General features: G+C 44.6%; 6 protein-coding genes and 1 pseudogene across 7 annotated transcripts; all 7 read right to left on the bottom strand.

Annotated features, from left to right (window-relative positions):
- TEOVI_000065500:pseudogene lies at positions 1-2,243 on the bottom strand (annotated as a pseudogene). The gene is given in 2 exon segments: positions 1-174; positions 177-2,243. Coding segments are annotated over 2 exon segments (2,241 nt in total).
- A 1,657-nt stretch (positions 2,244-3,900) lies between these two features.
- On the bottom strand, positions 3,901-4,161 carry TEOVI_000065400 (small nuclear ribonucleoprotein Sm-E; the record flags this gene model as incomplete). The annotated part of the gene is made up of 1 exon (XM_067224028.1): positions 3,901-4,161. One exon carries the CDS (start codon positions 4,159-4,161, stop codon positions 3,901-3,903), a length of 261 nt encoding a protein of 86 aa, XP_067080129.1.
- A 1,329-nt stretch (positions 4,162-5,490) lies between these two features.
- TEOVI_000065300 (ubiquitin carboxyl-terminal hydrolase, putative) lies at positions 5,491-7,410 on the bottom strand (the record flags this gene model as incomplete). The annotated part of the gene is made up of 1 exon (XM_067224027.1): positions 5,491-7,410. One exon carries the CDS (start codon positions 7,408-7,410, stop codon positions 5,491-5,493), a length of 1,920 nt encoding a protein of 639 aa, XP_067080128.1.
- A 1,791-nt stretch (positions 7,411-9,201) lies between these two features.
- On the bottom strand, positions 9,202-9,696 carry TEOVI_000065200 (uncharacterized protein; the record flags this gene model as incomplete). Its single annotated transcript, XM_067224026.1, has 1 exon — positions 9,202-9,696. One exon carries the CDS (start codon positions 9,694-9,696, stop codon positions 9,202-9,204), a length of 495 nt encoding a protein of 164 aa, XP_067080127.1.
- A 339-nt stretch (positions 9,697-10,035) lies between these two features.
- On the bottom strand, positions 10,036-10,920 carry TEOVI_000065100 (RNA decapping enzyme; the record flags this gene model as incomplete). Its single annotated transcript, XM_067224025.1, has 1 exon — positions 10,036-10,920. One exon carries the CDS (start codon positions 10,918-10,920, stop codon positions 10,036-10,038), a length of 885 nt encoding a protein of 294 aa, XP_067080126.1.
- A 262-nt stretch (positions 10,921-11,182) lies between these two features.
- TEOVI_000065000 (uncharacterized protein) lies at positions 11,183-14,509 on the bottom strand (the record flags this gene model as incomplete). The annotated part of the gene is made up of 1 exon (XM_067224024.1): positions 11,183-14,509. One exon carries the CDS (start codon positions 14,507-14,509, stop codon positions 11,183-11,185), a length of 3,327 nt encoding a protein of 1,108 aa, XP_067080125.1.
- A 319-nt stretch (positions 14,510-14,828) lies between these two features.
- Positions 14,829-17,102, bottom strand: TEOVI_000064900 (MA3 domain containing protein, putative; the record flags this gene model as incomplete). The annotated part of the gene is made up of 1 exon (XM_067224023.1): positions 14,829-17,102. One exon carries the CDS (start codon positions 17,100-17,102, stop codon positions 14,829-14,831), a length of 2,274 nt encoding a protein of 757 aa, XP_067080124.1.
- Positions 17,103-19,354: the final 2,252 nt, after the last annotated feature.

Here is a 19,354-nt window from a genome sequence, read left to right as displayed (position 1 = left end):
AAAAGAGGACCAAAGACAAATGAACAGTAGCATGGCTTTCGAGCCCTCTGCAAACCACAGTAACCCCTTTCCAAAATACCCGTGGTTGCTCAACATGTGCACGATAGTAAAAGGGGGGAAAAAAGAGAAAAAGGGAAAAGCGATGGAAACTGCACCGCACTTCTCTACGATCGGGAGTGCCACGCATTCAGCTGGTTGCTCCGCTTTGTTCGCACACTTGGGGGAACCCTGCGGGTCGCTACTGTAGGAAGTGCCGGAAAATCCTCGGCATTAATGAAGGCACCTCCTGATGATGGTCGAGCGGGCGCTTCAGTCGCCTGACGCCCCGGGGCCCCACCTCGCTGCTGACGAGCAGCTCCCCACGTTGACCCCGCAATGAGAGAAACGACCTCTTGAGAAGAAGAAGTAATAGAAGTATCATTATTGTTATTATTATTATTATTGTTGTTGTTACTTGCATTACCGACACCGGAAACAAGTGCGGCAGCGCTACTAGCCGCTAGAGACCTGTTATTCTGCGCGTCAGCCTCAGCTCGCTTGGCCCTCTCCATCCATACGTTCGGCGGCCCCTTTTTATTCCTATTGTTGTTATTGTTCTTGTTGCCAGGACGGTTGGGCCACTGTTGATTGTTGCGCCCTATATTTTTCTGCTTATTCACTTGCTCTTCCTCCGTTTCCTCTTTCTTCATCTCTTCTCGGGCCCGACGAGCCTGCCTCATTTCGGGAGCATTTCGCATCTTATCGACGTGAATCAACGCATCCCGCTTGTCAGTTACCGGCATTGTTGCGACCAGGAGTGGAAATACGGCCTTAAAGGACTCATCTGTTATAAAGAATTGAGTCCGAAGTTGGTTGTAATACTCCGTTGTGAGCATTTTCCCATCGATGAAGTCAGCGGTGCAGCAGTGAAGCTGCGTTATCCGACGCTGGTCTTTCAATTCTTCCTGAATGGCATCGGTAAGTTTACGCTTCTGCTCCTCAGGATTTAACGGTACATTGTTTTTGTTGTTGTACGTTTCTTCACTCTCCGTGACACCGAATGCTCTTGTCAGCAACTGCGTCACTTGGCCACTCACAGATGTTTCACGTTGTTCATCTGAAGATGTCCCCTCCGTACCCCTGTATAGAATCGGTGCAAGAATATTTTTTGACCTAAAGTGTTGAGGAAGCCCTGTAACGTTATGTGGAGCAATATCAACAAAAATTTTCCTGCCCTTCTTGTTTTTACCACTGCCACCGAAAGACCGCCTCTGATTTTTACTTTCCTCTTCCCTAGATGGGACCAACGTCAAGGTTTCTTGCCTATTTATGTGGTCAAAAATAATGTGAACAGCATTTGCGTTAGTTCCAGTTGCCGGAACCGCAGGATTTACTGGGACACTATCCGGACCTGCGCCAGGAGACATGGTAAGGCGCGAGCGAATTCCATGCACGCGCTGCTTATGCACAGCGAGGTCCAAATCTGAGGCAAACACCCGCATCATTGGGTCAAGTTCGGAGCACTGCTTATGATCGCATATTTTGTGCGCTTGCTTAAAGTGCATCAGCAGCTTTCCACGGTTCTCGTAATAAGTAAAGCGAAATTCTCCACGGTTACAAATATCACACGTGAAGTGTCTTTCCCGCATGTGTTTTAGTAAATGGTCCTCATCGTACATATGCATGCCTTTGCAAAAGCGGCAAGGCGGGTGACCAAGAAATGATGCCGGATCGTGTTCGTATTCCCCCACCATGTGTAAACAAAGTGCCTCGGGGGAGTAAACCATCTGCTCAGCAAGGAATACAGAGCGATGTTGGAGGCAAATAGGGCAATAGCTTACTTCATGGTCATATTTCAAGTGCGCATGTAAATGATGTTGTTCGCAAAAAGGTTCCTGTTCACCTCTGCGCCAACACTTGGGAACAGGGCAGACAAACTCGTATAACTTTTTCAACTCTTGCGCTAACACCCTACCATGCACTTTGCACTGAAGGACACTATCAACTATCGATTCGTCGGTCAACTGACGGATAACCTCCGCACTCACCTTATCTTGACCGGGGTTAAGTCCACCGGGGATATCGCGTGTGACAAGAACGGGTCCGCATTCCCTGCACATTGGGCAACCGCCGTTATCCAGTGAGTGAATGTGCAGACCACAAATATAACAGACGTAATGGCCGCACTGAAACAACACCAACGCTTCACATGGTGAGGCACATATCAGGCATTCCACATGAGCACCTTCAACGGTAACTGACATCTCAGATCACTGCACCTCGTTTACTGTGATTAATGTTATCAGTATTGTAATTATTAGTATTATGATTCCTTATTCGTGCCGCTGTTATTGCACTGCTCAGCCCGCCCCTTCCCACTAAACTGCTGTTCAACACTCAACCAAACAAATCAAGAAGGAGCGCACAAACGCAAAATAATCCAAACAACACACCGGTTACAGAACGGAAATCGGCGAAGACAAGTCACAAATGTATTTGTTCTTTCTCAATTTTGTGGGTAAATTTTCAACCTTCCCCAATCCCTCCTACTACAAGCCTACTGTGTGGTTAGCAAACGTGAAAACATAGACAATATATAATCATTAGGAAAAAAAAGAAGTGAAGAGGAAAAACCGAGTGAAAGTAACTGAAAAAATCGGAGAAAGTTGGGAAGCCGTACTATTGTGAATGAAACAAATGCACACAGCTAATGTAGAACAAAAAAACATAAATGCATACACGTACACATAAACGTTATTGGCTGAACAAGCACGTATATTTAGGAGAAACCCGTCATATCATATATTTTTTCCCTTCCACATTTCTTTTTTTTTTAATTTTAAACCCATAGTCAAATACACAACTGGGCCTTCCTTGAACTCGCATGAACTCTTCCGAACTGCTCCATTTAACATTGTGTTTCCTGTTCTGTGGATGTAAGGGAATTGCGCTTCTGGCGCATGCTGGCTCAACTCCACCCACTGCCTCTACCATGGAAAAAGAGATGCACAATGATTCACAGTACATTCTTATGCATGCATTAAACAAAATATTGCGCGTATAAGTATAAACTGAGCATGATGTTACCAACTAAATACCTGGCACAAAGAGAAAACAAGGAAAAAGAAGAAATGCATTTTTATTATTAACATTATTGTTATTACTATAATATATTAATATATTGTTTTAATTCTCGGAAGTGACAACCACCGGCATGAGCAGAACAAAATATTCTTCTTATCTGTCTTTTTTTCTTAACAGGGCACCACACGCGCACAAACAAGAGGGATGAATACAAAAAGAATTAAAAAATTCAATCAAAGTGGGAGCGGCATATAGAGAAAACCATACACGAAAACGAATAAACACCGCATAACAAAAAACACGCAAGTAAAAAGTTGCGCTCACAAATCTACCCCACACCGCAACTAAAGGAAGGTACTTCTCTACCCGCCTCTTGCTTCCTTCATAGCTTGTGGTGACAGAAAAAGATTCTTTTCTTTTTTTAAAAAAAAGGTGCACCGCAGTGTAAAAATTTTTTCATCAGCAGAAAAATCATTAGCGTGACTGAAGCATTTTTGCATCTCGTTGCATTATTATTTCAGTTACCGCACCATAACTAGAGAAATCATAAAAGAAAGGCGACTTCGCAAGCCCCCATCCCCTTTCGCACTCACAGATGCAAAACGAAGGAAAGGAGAAAATGTGAGGGCAGAGCGGGGGAAGAGACAAATTAGAGATCAGAAAGTGAAATAACAAACTTATCTCCAAACACCGTCACCACCACAATATGAAATCTCCGTCGCACTTTCATTAGATTTTATCCCTTGTTGCACCCAGATTCCCCTTTCACGACACGCGCTCTTTGGTTATTGGTGTATTGGTTTCAGTGGCGTGAAAAGATATAACATATCTGCGAGTCTATATGCCAATAGGGTGAATGACACCCACATTATCACTGCGAAGAAGGATCTTCCCTAATTGAACAACCTCTCCGGTTTTGAGATGCACCTCCGTCGCGTCGCCCAACACGACATTCATAAACTCATCGTAACCCAACAAAACGCCCTCGATCTTCATCTTAGTTTCGTGCACAAGCCACACACACACACGTTGACTCTCTTTTAAGTAACGGTGCACGACAACAGTCGGCTTAACCATCTGCTTTGTTGTGACGCTCATTTTATCTTATTTATTTATTTTACGTCCAGTCCCGCTTGTTATTTACTTCTTTCCACAACCTTTTGTGGATTCCTTCTTTCCTCTTTATATCCCTTCTCGTGTTTTCTTCCCTTTTAAGTCTTCACAACAGTCGCTAGTGCTGAAGTAGGAAAGGAAAGTGGACTAAGAAGATGATGTGTAGTAGTAATTGTAAGTACAAGGTAATGAGCTCCACCAAAATAAAATTTAAAAAGTAAGGGTTGAAGTGAAACGCAGAGCGTGGTAACAGGAAAAGATGCACGGAGAGGGAAAGTGTGGGAACAAACTGACATGAGAATATGCAGATGAAGCGATCAACATCACTCCGGTGCAGGAAGCTGAAAAAAACGGCAATGACAAGAACAACGACACACAAAAATAAAATAAAATAAGAACGCCTGTGGAAAGGGGTCCTTTTCCCATGTCTTTCCTTGTTTCTCATAAGTATACTTCGAAAGACAATTCCCTAATGTTTACCGCAGGTGTTACGCGAAGGGAGTGTTGAAGTTTCGTGTTTTCTCTCAAAACCTCCCCTTTCCCTCATTCGAACCCCTTTATTAACTGATCATTTCCCTATTCTCTCCTATAAGTGTACTTTCTTCCATTATCTGAGATTGCCACATCAATCTCCACACACGATGTGACTCGCGGTTATCTCTCTTCTTGTGCGAACGGGTAAATTCACTTATTTGAATTTTCTTTTTGTTTTTTTTGTTTGTTCCCCTCTCCCGGCATACCACTTCTGCTCTCCCCTTCCAGTTCTTTGTCCCTCCTAGCCATCCCCTTTTCCTTTTTAAAAGTTTTGTATGGTTATCCTATGCAACGAGGATATGCAGAACATGAAACGAGTAACAACACATATGTACAATTTATGTTGTCCCTTTGAATTTGATTTCTCCCAACACTGCCCAAACAGCAGTTTACCGATTTCTTTCCCGCTAGCTATTTGTCATGTGACAATTCTCTTTCGTGGTTAAGGGACAACCAACAAACGCGTCAGGGCAGTTTCGTCTCCAAAGGTCACTATTATTTTCTTTTAAATATCCACAGATGTAGTCCCATTTTCATATGCATCCACTGGCACCCATCTCCGTCCTTGCGTACACAGATATATTTTCTCTTCTTTTTTTGCAGACATGTATAAGCACTTCAACATATGTTTTCGACGCCGTTTATCCCTTTTCTCTCTCTGTGAGTGCATAATTAATTAGCTACTGCACGATTTATCTCCCCCTCTACGACCTTTACTGTCCTTTTCGACACTTACCAATTTCACACTTTATCCCCCGCTGTTTATTCCGTATCCAAAACTTAATGGTAAAGCTGGTCGTAGAAGAGCATATATACACCCTGCTCGCGTTCAAACACACTTGATTCATCCACAGTATAAATTTCTTCATCGTCGCAGTAGAACCACATGGATGGTTTGGTATGGCTCCGTACATGAGCAACATAATGCCCACCGTGAAGTGAACCAACATGCGAGATTATGCCGACGAGCTCCAAGTCCAACTGACTCCGTCGGTTGTCAGTACTCTCCTCCACGCTACTCGTACAGCCATCGCCACCGGAAACATGTACCAGCGAATTGCTGGGTCGGGAAACACTACGATGTGTGTGCACATTTGTTTGGACGATCGTATGCGGCATTTTCGTGTCCCCACATCCGCTTGCCGCACTGCTCACTATATACTTACTAAGGTTCAGTCTTTTTGGGAAAGAAACTGCGCCAGGAACTTTGTATACGCCACGGTCGTCGCACTTGAACCGTAGTAAGTGTAACGCGAGTGATCCATTAAATCTCCCGATTGATGTTTCCACGTCTGCGTCTTGGTAGAGACAGTTGAGACTCTTTGCTTCCGCATTTGCTTTCTTCCTGAGCTTCCGTGCCTCGTTCTCCGCACGAATATCGTTGTTTTTCTTCGTTTGCTCCGCAGGAGATAGTTTGTTAAAGCACACTTCACAGGCGTACTGAGAATCCCCGTTAAGTGTCGATCTTTCGAAAAGTTTTTCAAGGCTATCTTCAACGCTGTTCGTAACGGGTATTGAAAGCGCCATGAACACTTCATCCCGTTTGACTTGGTTTTTACACCCTCTGCATGTTACTGTAGTACAGAGCATACCTTCGAAAGGGACACGTTGACTCCCTTTCTTTTCTTCTTCACTTTTACCCTTATCTAACTCATCAGCGATACCATTGATCAGCGTAATGAAGAGTTCTTGACTGTCCTGTTGATCCCCGTCACCAAACATTGGAACAATTTCAGATAAACTGCCCATCAAAGCACGGGCAAGGCCATCCACGATACCTTGTCTATCACCTGCGCACGGGCCGCTCTTCATAAACCCTATCATTTCGGACATATGATGCACCAACGTGTGTGAACCGGTGAATTTTTGACGGATCATAAAATCAATAAAGGTATTGCATTGAAGAATACATTGGAGAACGGAGTTGAAATAACATGTGTTGCGCCGATTTTCAAAGCCGGAGATACAAGCCTCCACTAGTGTGCCCGCCCGTGCTCTCACGCAACGACTGTTAGAAGAGGTTGCTGCACGTGAGTTGGCCTGCTTATTCGTCTCCACATAAGAATACGTTTCATAGTTGCTGTTTTGACGCCTCGTGTCTGTTGCAATTCCTGAATCCAGTACGCCGCGAGCACGGGGAGCCCCGAACGAGCCTTCGTCGTAATCAGGAGCCAAAGAAATGTTTCTCTCGACGCAGTGTAACACCTTCGCTACATTTTCGCAAAGAGTTATCAAGTCAACCCCTAAACATGGTAAGCTGTTCCGCACAGGCAACTTGATCGGGTCTTCATGGCATTCCACACACGATATAATGCCATACGTCCCTACCTTTTCAAATGAAACCTTTGAAACCTTCAAGTTATTCATCGTTACGGTACGCCTCTCAGGTGATTCGACTTGACACAAGTTTATCGTAACTGTCGGCAACGGTGCACCAACGGCAGGTGAGTTCACATCCGTCCCCCATCTCGGTTTCACGGCAAAAAAGATACGGTGGCCCCCATTTATTTTATCGTCTGTGCCAACACCAGACATTCTCGAGTTGTCATAATGCGACTTTCGGTGCACTCCACAGCAATATAACCCACAGCGAAGACACATCCAAAGTTGCGGATCATTATCACATGATTTGATGCTTCCTAAATCCGCAGCAGCTTCAGCACTCCCTGCATAACCAATTCCATCGGCAACGCTGCGCATTGCACAGAACAGCTTTTTTTGATCCGATGCTACATCTTGAGGTTTCATACAACGCCTGGCAGCGGCTTCTAAAAACTCGCTGGGTTTCCACACCACACAACATTTGCAAATTGTTTTCGACATGGCAAGGCCTGCGGTGGCTACACACTTTCACCTGGTAAAGAAAAGCACAATATTTCTTTCCCTACAGCTAACCTTTTAGGAAATAGAGGAGAGAGAAAGAAAATTAAAAGGAAAAGAAAAAAAGAAAGTGCACCCCATTATTAATCTCATCAGCACTTTGTGAATGCCCGAATTTGAATAAGTGGAACATAAACACTCACAATTCAACTTACTTAATATCGGTGCTGTCGACCTTCAAAACAACATTTGAATGCTTTCTCACAAGTTAATTTTCGTAATACACACTACCTCAGGAAAGAATCAAACTTACAAGTTCCTCTCATCAACATTTCCTCCCCTTTTTACCATTTGGGTTTCCCCTTCGCACCACAGTTACTTAATAATAAAGCGACTGCAGGAATTAGTGCTAAACGCAGCTCTTGATGGTCTACGCGCGTTCTCTTGTCAACTTTATCGCACATGTTTTTACCTTTTTTTTTTGTTGTTGTTATCTTTGCCTCATCGACGACGTGTGTTATGTCAAATTTTCTTCTTCCTTGTAATTCGGGTCTGGTGAATGTGTTATTTATTCAAACATGCGTGTGGAAAAGAAAAAAAACCAAAGTAGACGCAAAATAGCGATAAAGAAGTGTTAAAACACAGATAATAAGAGGAGAAGGAGAATAAAAAAGCAGAAGGTTACTTGCAGTATACACAAATAAATTGGAAAAAAAAACTCGCCGTGGAAACAATTTCCTCACAGCTCGGTGTTAACATCGTACGCAAATGTAGTAGATAATTTTTATACTTCATCTCACACAGTTTTGATAATCCGCAGCTGAAAAACGTGTATCAATAGGGATCACGATTTCTGTGTTTCGTTGTCACATTTTGTTTTATTATCCAACCAGTAATATGAAAAAAAAAGGAGGGGTAATCGATGTGGCTCTCAGAGTTAAAGGGTTCATAATTTGTGTGCTTATCATGCCCGTTACGGAACTCTAAGAAAACACTCAGAAAAATTAATTCATCAGCGAGCCACAATAAGAGGGAGAGTTGAATAGGGTAAGGAATATAAACCCCTATCTTTTATACGAGAATATGCAATTACCTATGATATTTAATTCGAGGGGAACGAAAACAAACGCTCACAAGTGATCGCAGTAACGGGAAGCGGAACACAATGCGAATTTAAAAAAAGAACTAGAAACCAATACGCAGCCTTTTCACTAATTTACACAACCGGATGCAAAATAACACACTCCTGGAGGAAGGAGGAAAGGTGAAGACACTCTTCATCCCCATCTCTCTTCCCTCACTCGAAAGTCTCCTGCAGTGACGTTATTTACTTTCCGATAATATTTTTCCACTCCCCCTCAACAAGGCAACACACACACACACAAAAAAGAAATAGATACCAGGACGATATCTTTAGTCTCCATATATCTAGATGCACCATATAAACCTGCGTCTAACACTGCACAACGAAAGATAAATTTATAATATCATCTACCTAGCTTATATGCGTGAGTACAAAAAAATGGGGGAGAAACACAATTTGAATTGGCAACAAACTATTGTAAAACTCACACGCCAATCAAAAATAATTGGGTAAAACAGACAAGGATGTCGAAGAACAAGGCACTAACCAAAACAACAACTGCAGCAATAAAGCACAAAACCAAATTTTCACAAATAACTATCCAAACCACGATAATACGACGCACACAGCGCACACACTTCCATTGCGGTAGGAATGGCACCGAAGGCGTAAAATACATGCCACATTCGATGTAAATGTAACTTCAGACACCATATCACTATCAAAGCTATTGCAGCTGTTGTGTGGGAGCAGCAGTGCATAAAGTTCACGGTACCACTTCGCAGCGTACGTCCCGTAAAAATACCCCAGCAGGTGACGAAAAGCAACATGAAGCTAACAACTAAATAAACATTTACAGATCGGCGAAGGTCCACACGATCACCACCGCCAGATACCTCATTATCCCGAGACTCAATCAATACAAAATCATCACTTGATCCAGCCACGCAAATGAGTGCCGTGAGGTACAGTAATATGGAGAAGATTCGGAAGGGAATCAAAATAGTGGTGTTACATCGACGGGGGAAAGTCGTGTAAAACCCGCTGAATTTTTTGCATGACGGTGTGAGAGTGCGGTACATTTACCCGCCAAGTTCCCTGCGCACACCTCTTCAGGACCTCAAGTATGGCAATGGCACCTTAAGGGTTGGTGAATACAAATCACCAGCACTATTCAGGAAGTAAGTGAGGAGGTTTAAAAAAAACGAAAGGAAAAGCGCCAACGTGTGCACGACACATGGGCACTAACAAAATGGTAAGACGTGGTAACAAGTAGTAACAGGAAAAGGAATAATTAGTGATGTACACTGCGAGGAGCCAAATGCAAAGAGGATATTAAACATTATTTTTATGCGATGTGACAATGCCACTGTGAGAGCTATACGAGGTGTCGTTTTTCTTTACGAAAACCCCCACCCGTCTCACTCGCAGGAGGTGGGGTTTCCAAGTAAATTCATCTGAAGGGAACCTCCCTCCTCATGTAACAATTGATTCTTATTCCCACTCTTCCCTTTTCTCTTACGCCGTCGTTTCCGCTGACAACTATTTACCATGTCATTCATCGTGTCCCCAAGTTCGTGCTGTGAGCTGCTTCCAATGTCCTTCTTCAACTCATTCAACCTGCCGGCATCAGCAGAGTGTGAATCACGGCGTGGAGATCGTGATTGCCCCCACAAAATTTCTTCGACAGCGTCACACATATTGGATACCGCCACCTGCTTCGACTTTGAGCATTTATTGCGCAAAACATGAAGTGGAACCCACTCTGCCCCGATGAATTCCCGTCTGGTGCCCGGAACGGAATGGAAGTTCAAATGGTTTATGACAGACGACTGCATACTATAGAGAAGGGGATACAGTTCCTGACCCACAATTCCGATACGTCTCCATGATTTAGATTTGTAGCGAAAGGCAGAACGTGGTCCGTCACAGTTCTGGGGTTCGCCACACTCAGGTTTCGAGTAGGTGATCTCACTAATGAACTGAAGTTGGTCGCAGTGCACCCCGATCTCTTCCATTACTTCACGAGCCGCAGTTTGTTGAACCGTTTCACCCCTCTTCGCACCACCTTGAACACACTGTATTGTGCTGCGATCATCGTACCGCCGACATCCCAGGAAATGGCCGTTTTCGTTCATGATGAAGACACAAACACTACGGCGAAACTTCTTCCCGTCGGAAGAAGTCACTACCACCTCGCCTTCATGGGTGAACTCCACATCATCACATGTGGGGTCACTGCCACGTGGTAATTTTCCATTAGTTTGGAAAACCTTAGGAGGCTTACCCGCGGTTTCGTTTGGCATTCTTTAACTATAAAAATAAACGTGATAGTTTGTGTGCACGTGAATTTTTTTTTCTAAAATGCTATTACAGAACTCAAAACTGGGTACGCGCCGAACAATGTATATAATTGAGACCGTGTAAAATATAAAAGGAACAAACAGGGTACAGCATGGTATCGTAAGATATAACGGATAAAAACAGCCTCTTAGGGGATAGTGATAGGATCCACCAACCGGCTTGCAGCCCAACCACAGCGCCGCTACGCACAGCATCGTGCCACAACTAGGCATCCTGCATGAGAAACTGGTACGCCTCCAGCAGAAAAGTATCAACAGGTAAAACAACACCGTTTGTTGTGAGACCTTTAAAAGAAACCTCACAGATCCTCCGTACGACTTCAGTTCCGACTTGCCCACCACATGTCGTTACACCACACTCTCGGAGATCCAGAAGCAACAACCACAAGGGGAATAAAAGGGAGTCCACAGCTCGTCTCGCCGTTGTTGATTCCCCCTCTTCTAAACGTGTTGTGCTTGCGCACATAACACGAGAAACGAGCTGCGCCAAATCGCTAACGCTGCGTGGTATGTTGCTTTCATGCTGCTCCTTTCCTTTAGGTTGCACACCCACAGAGCTGCCTGTACGCTCCCTATACAATCTGAGAACTAAAGGCCTCCTCCTCTGCGACCTTAACTGCAACTGCAGCAGGGTGGATTGATACTTGGCTATGGTTTGGATATGAGTTTGAATATTCCCCAGCAGCCGCAAAGACTCGTGGCAGCCGCCACCGTAACCTGCAGTGCCGTTATCCCTCGAACGTTTTAATGAGTGGCTGTTCACGCCGTCTTTTCTGTGATACCCTACGCGGCGCATAAGACGCACGCGAGTGTCAGCGTACACCCTTCCCCAAACCGCCTCGGCTCCCCCGCTTACCGCTTCAAGTGATTCCTCAAACAGCTGAATTGGTAGAAGCTCCGCTGTAGCAACGGGGGAATGAGACGGCGTAGCGTCCAGAATACTTAGCAGCAGTTGATTAAGTAAAGGAGTAAAAACCATATCGACTTCCCCAGCATCCTCCTCTCCCTCACGCACTGACTCCTCCATTATGTTCTGCAAGACGGACTGTCGCATAATAAACCCAGTCTTTTCAGAGAGATCTGTAAAGAACTGACTGTGGTCCACATGAAGAAACAGCGCTTGCGGTACAACCTTGGGATTCAGAACTAAAAACGGGATTAGTAGAGGAGGAACCCCATCTTGCCCTTCGCTATTACCCTCCTTGTCTCCACAGCCCTCCGCAGAGATGCTCCCCTCTGTCGTACCAACTCCATCATCTCCCGAAGGTCTTAGTAAAGTGAAGGATGCGTGTTGAGATAGTCCCCGGGCCCAATCAAGCGCCGACACGCGCCAGTAGCAGGGCAACATATGCGCTACTCGACAACGTGATGATGGCGCTTCGGCATTGAAACCGCTAGGTGTTGAATAAGTCTGTGCCCTATACTCCGCCACGAAGTAGAGAACAGTGAATGGCAAATCAACGAGCCACATTGCATCCTCTGCTAGCTGCTGGTCGAGGATGTGTGAAACTTGTACATCCCTTTTTGTGGGTGGAACTGTTATATGTAGATGTATATCGTGGTAGGAGCTGCCCTCATCTTTTGTTGACTTCCCCTGCCGCAGCTTTTCCTCATAACTGAGAGTACCTACGAAACAAACAGAAGATAAAGACGTTGCATCAAACAAACGACATTTTTCCCAACCGTCACGAAGTATGAGAAGTCGCACGAGATCAAGATGCATTCCGGTAGTCGGTAAAATATCAGTCACACCAATACTGCGCATAAACGACGACGATACGCCCTTCCGAAGCAGTTCCCAGGGGCCGCAGAGGTTCTGACGAAGGACAGTTACCACAAATGCTGATGACAACAGCAGTAGCGACACGTACACCTCTCGCACATATTGTTGTGGTAAGCACCACGAGTTAGGTGGTAAGGGCATCACACACAAGCTGTATAGGGCTATCTGTCGCTCTTGATGAAGGAATTCAGTCCATCCGGGCACATCAGAAAGCAAGCACATCGACCAGGTACGTAGAAGCGCAGAACCCACAGAAAGAAAAGATGTTTCTTTATTAGCCCTGAGCAATTCAGGGAAACTAGCATTGTCCTTGTGAGTGGCGTTCCATTTGAGTTCCAAGGCGGCACTGATCACAGCAGTTTTACCACGTAGCGCAACGGCCGGGGACACAGCGGGGTTTCCCCCAACAGTTCCGTACAGTGTCTCATCTGAGAGCAACACAGCATGCCGCGTACAAAGAAATCCTCTACGTAAGCTAAGAAGCGCATTCTTACCGTCGCTGCGGGCTATTACCCATGTGTTGGAAGTGGACGCGGTTGCCCGATTAACCGCCGCTGTCCACGCAAAGTCAGCAATCTGTAACAGTCCCATCAGGTTTTGGTATATTGCATGATCACAGTGAAAGAAATATATGCTAGAAGCCAAAGACTCGCTAAGATGACCCGCATCTTCTTCAGCCTTCATATGGGTGTAAGCGGGGTATTGTTGTACCAGCCACTTTGCCCCATTATAAACCTCCACAGAAGGTTGAGCGGTATCTTCTCCCACCGACCGCACAAAAGCACAAAGAAGGTCTGCTGGCTGCGAAGGTAAGGGGGAAAGCAATACTACTTCCCAACCGCTGTCGTCGCCTTCCTGCAAAGGACTAATACTCACTACATTCACATCGACCGCAGCAAAACCCGAGCCAGTATCATGCCCATTCGCGTATTCTATCCTCGGGCAAATGTAATACTCGTACTGGTGTTGGCCAACCAGCAAAATGTAGTTGTCGTCGCTCTCATCTTGCGTACCGTCACCTCTTTCGGCAAAACAGGCATTTGCAATACGTTGCCCTACAGTAGGTTTCGACGTAACTGTGAACCGCGGGTAAGAAACATTCTGCAGACGCTCAAGAGATTCCACGACAATATCCACGCACAACTTCAAAACGCAAAATGTAGATGAATCTTCTGCGCTCATTCCAGACACTGCGCTATGAACCAACTCAAGAATAAACAATTTTTCAAACTTATCGTCACACTCAGGCTCAACAGTATCGTCGCTATCACCACCAATATCGAGTTCCAATTCACCTCCCATGGGGTATTCTTCTGTAGAAAGTGGTGTCCAAGAAGGTTGCGCGACATGGTGTTTGCTCTCAGCACTGACTCGATCTGTAGCGTATAGTGTTTGCTCGTTTAGTTGCAATTCATGCCACTCGCTCACTATGTCACTATCACATGTAGCGTTTGCACAAGGTGTATCACTCCCTTCACACACCTTTGAAATCAATACACGAGCCTGGCGGATTCTGTGAAGGGGAGATAATGTAAGGAGTAGCATGGGGTGACCCTCTGCCACACGTCGCATAACAACAGGAGGTGTAGCCAGTTCCTTTGAAGCATTAGCTACCTCCCTAGAAACTGCGTTGGTGAAGTCCAGTGTAATGGTCGAGCTGATGAAAATATCACCACTACTCGATATCAAATGACCTGTGAGTTCCGCAGAGGCGCTGTGTGGGCAACACCTTCTCACTGTTTCACCCATAACTATTTCCTCTGCTTATGGATTCCCCTCACCGTGGTGTCTAATGTCGCTGCGAGATACGGGAATAAAACAGAGATAGATGTTGTTGGTAAAAAGGAACGTGAACAGATGCACATAAGGGGGCGAAGTGATATTAAGGCAGTGCCGACACCTATCGCCCCATGATCGGTTAGATCAAGTACGGGCAGTTATTCCCTTATTAAGAACTCGTATGCACACACACACACACCTATATGTTCGTGTACCCGCTCATTTTAACGAATGGCGAGAGCATACCAAATTATTTAAGCGACAACTTTAAGAAAATAGCAGAGAGACATCACGAAATGCCACCCTTCAAAGCTTTGTACACCACACGTATCCTCCGCACAAATGACTGGAGCTGCGCCTCCTCATCCACCGACTCCATTCCGCTAGCATTGGCAGCAACAGCGCCCATCTGCTTGTGTACATCAAAAGGTGTCCCAACGGCGGCCACATCGTAGAAGTGTGGAATCCACTTACCTGCATCCTCTTCCTTAACAAAATACCGCTCAAAAACCTTCTTTAAGTTTTCCCGCAGAGTACTGGTGTCAATCTTCACATCATGTGCGTAAACACCGTTACCACCAAAAAATACTTCAGTCAGGCTTGAAGGAGGAAGCTGAAGAATGAGACGGAGAAGTAGTATGCGGGTAAAGAGCCCAATCGTACGATTTGTGTTCTCGAGGTCTAATCCTCGCAGCACTGCAAGAGTATACACACCCTCCTGCATGAGTTGTGCAATCAAACACGCAAGGTTGAGATAACCTGTAACGTCGACCGCTTCCACTCGTATTGTTTTGAACATATCCCATATTGCAAACTGAAGCGTGTTCTTGCATGACGGCTTGGCACTGCAGAAACGCTGAACTACCTGCGTATAGTAAGGATTGTAGAGATTTTCTTGGTAGCAACACTGTAAGAGGACGGCGAAGGTATCGTGCAACCGACTGAATGAGGGATCACGGTGCATGAGCAACGTAAATGCCTCCAAGTCATCAGATGCATTTACTACGCACTTGAACACTTCCCGCTTGTTCTCAGTGTTGAGACGCTGGCCTGAAATCGCCTTCTCCTGCTGTCGCAAGAGTCGAATTTGCTCCATTTTTTCCACCGTTCCTTCGTCTCCATCTGAGCGTTCATCGATGTCACCAGAAGCAGAAGATGCACCTCCTTTATCGTCATCAGCATGCTCATCGTTTGTTTCGTCCCCATCGCCGACAGTGTCAGTCCATGTTTCAGGGACATACCAACGATGGGGTTTATCCTGTTGTATCAAGCGGGCCCATGAAAGGCCCGTCAGCACACTTGTTGTGCTCATAACACGAAGCAGTGCGCGCTTGTTACCTGATGATGATAAGCTCGTCTTCCCTCCCCCGGAAAGCAAAGTGCTAATATCGCTGAGGAGAGAGTCAAGAGGAACCTTTTCTTCGTCAACGCTTCGTCGTGCATTCCGCGTGCGCCCCGCCACAATCTCCTTGATGAGGCTAAGAAGTGCTGAATAACGACTAGTAGCATTTTGTGAGATTTCCCTGCTTGGTGCTCCCTCATTTAATGCTCTCTCCATTTCGACTGGAGCCTCCTTCAACAATTTTTCGCCGCATGCACGGAGAAATGTCAGACCCGCTGCAGCAGCACACAAGGAACCACCACCCCCCATCTGCAATACGCTGCGTAAGAAAGTGGATGCCAAAACGCAATCCACAGCGTTAAGCAAATAAAGATGTGCTAAAAGCATGGCACCGTTACAAGCGGCTGCCTCATTGTTGTCCATAAGCTGTTGTTGGAGAGCAATAGCCAAGCATTCGATCACTTCAGCACCAACAATGTTGCCGTGCAGCAGTTGCAGTCCACGAATTAACCCAGCGAAGGGTAAACTAGCGAGAGGTGTGAGAGGTCCAGAGTCAAGTAAGCATATGCGATTCATATTTTCTGCCAAACTACTTATTACTGATGCTCGCGTCGCCCCCTCAACTCCACCTCCAAACAGCTCAGATGTTTCACGTGTCATGTCAGCCACATTCTGCACTGTAAGTTTGTTAATAATACGCCGTGCGGCCTCATTCACAGCGTTGGTTGGTTTCTGCACTATCATCTTTTGCCGCAACGAGGGAGGAATATATTTCCCCTGAGTGCTATCTGGTGTTGTGGCACACGCTTTCGCCAGATCCACCACAGACTTTCCATCCCGCTGCTTTGCTTCACGTTTACTTTCCATGGTTAACTTTTGTGATGAAGTTGATTTCTCCTTTGCGTCGTTGAAAGAGGTTTCCCTTTTGGCATTACGGTTGACTTTCCTCTCTCTTAGAGGCCGATTTGAAAAGTTTCTGGTAGCCGCTTGATTTTCGCTACCATTTTTTACGCGCACGCTGCGTTTTTTCTTCTGTTCCCTGGCCAATCGACACTGCTCCACCCAACGTTCGTGCGCCTCAATGCGCATCTCCTTCTTTGCACGGCGCTCATTACGGCGCCTCTCCTTGCGGTCTCGCTGTCGGTCAAAAGTGTAATCATTTTCCTCCATCTCGTCCTCTCGAGGTCGGCGACGGTTCCCATGTCTTGAAAACACGTCCATTCCCCTTATTTACCCCCTTCTTTTCGAGAGAACAGTTGCTTTCTTCCTTTATATTATGGATTTCAGTAAAAGAAAATTCAAAAAGAAAAGATGAGATGGATAAATAAATTACGTGATGGTTCAAAATCAAAACGGTGTAAACCAGAAGTTACAGGTGCCACAATACTCAGCAAAGATAAAAAGGAGGGGATATCGTCCACAAAACTCTATGTTACGGTAGCCAGCAGAGTGGGGAGGAGGTAGATTTTTTTTTTAAAAAAAGGAGCCCTGGAAAATAATAAAAAAAAATAGATTGAGTGACTAACAAAAAAGAATGGAAATAAGAAAAAGGAGCAATTCCGTGCACGGATTACGGACACCAGAGAACTGAAAAGAGAAACTAGTCGCCATCACCAAGTATGAAGAAAAAAGAGGGGATAATAACCACTCCAACGTATGCAATTATATCCTACAGGTTATTTCGCTCCTCCTCTCCCTCTTCTAATCTCCCTGTCCTTCTGGCACTAACCTTGATACCCCCACATAACCATCTTTATTCAAACCATTCATGGATCACTCCAGCATAAATATCCCATTTGACACGCATAAATAATGTATAATATATATGCGTGAGTATGAGTGTGTGTGTGTGTGTGTGTGTGTATGCCACATTTATGGAGAAATCCGAAGTCGGCAAAAGGATCGCAAGGTTTCGCCTTTCTTTTCCTTCAATGTGATACACACCATATGACACTTCATCGAATCCGTTCCAAAATCTTCGCTCCATCCCCCTCACTTCCCTCCTCCCCTCGGACAAATACAAACATATACACACAAATATATACATAAATATTTATAGATATATATTTATATTTATGTCTGTATATTCGTGCAGACACGATTCCACTTTGGTTTCATCGAAAATAAAAATTGGACACCCTTCCGCCCTCCCACCCGCACGCCTCCAGCTCCACAAACCTACACCTACACATACCTGTACACACGCGTTAAAATAAAAAGGGAAAAATAGAAACAAAAATGCCTGATCACATAAGTGAAATATACTCACTCATATATTTGGCACTCTTTGCCTTTTTTTATTTATGTGTTTATTATCTGGTCACTTTACCTCTTATCCCCTTATTTTTCTTTTCCGTCACCTCTCCCTTCTCGGTCCCCTTCGGTCGATGCATCAATGGGATGCAAACACAAACAATAGGAGTGAGAACGACTGAGAAAGACGGAGAGAAAAAAATGTAAATTGAGGGGAAAAGAAAAGTCAGTGAGTGCGAAGGAAAAATAAAGGTAAAAGCAAAAAAGAGAAGAAAGGGAAGGAAAGAAAGGAAAGAAAGAAACGGAAGAATGACGAACAGACATATAGATAAACCCATCAAAACAAATAGAAGTGAACGACAACAGAAGGAGGGAAAGCATATAGAAACAAGACCCAAAAGGGAAGAAAGATAAAAAAAAAGAAATTTCACAGCATTTGCCACCTTACCGTCACCATCACAACCTCTGTCTATTTGTTCGGACTTTTTTTTTGATAACTTTGTTGCTTTTTTTTTCTAATTTCCCCCTCCCCCCCACACACACACACATCTTCTTTCTTTCATCTGCCTCCTCCCTAACACCAGCACACAGTCACAATAGGTGGACAATACCTCATCTTTTTTTTGTTTCTTTATATTCATATTAGTAATAACAACAATAATAGAAAGAACAGGCGAATCCGATCACTCCATTCTTAATCTATTTGTCACTTTGCTCCATCACTGTTATTATTATTATTATTATTTCCTTTTTTTGCATTTCTTTTCGTTTCTGTATCCTTTAGAAATGCTGCATTTTAACTTCTGTAAAATTGAAGTGGAACTCACGCAAGCCCGCAAGTTCAGTTAAAAGTGCGGCCACACAGAAACGTACACACTTGTATATATATATATATATATATATCAAACTACTTCAGGACCACCCCATTAAGAATTTAAAGAAGGGGAAAAGGAGGGCAAAGCAGGCATAAACACACACACACACACACACACACACACACACACCAAAAACTTTCTTCTTTTCTTCTCTCTTTTATCTTTTAATCGTTACAAAAACGGAAAAAGAAAAAAAAAGCATTAGGTTTCCCAACTAACTTTCCCTGAAGCTCATACCGACGCGCATAAACACTTAACTAACCGAACCCTAACCCCCATTTCTCTCTCTCATATTTATTCAAACCTGTTCGGCCTCTCCCTGCATAAAATTACGCACACAAACAC

This window comes from Trypanosoma equiperdum, assembly GCF_001457755.1.
Source record: "Trypanosoma equiperdum strain OVI genome assembly, contig: ctg_210, whole genome shotgun sequence".
NCBI lineage: Eukaryota > Euglenozoa > Kinetoplastea > Trypanosomatida > Trypanosomatidae > Trypanosoma > Trypanosoma equiperdum.
Note: the sequence above shows the minus strand (reverse complement) of the source record. Positions and strands in the feature narration are given on the sequence as shown.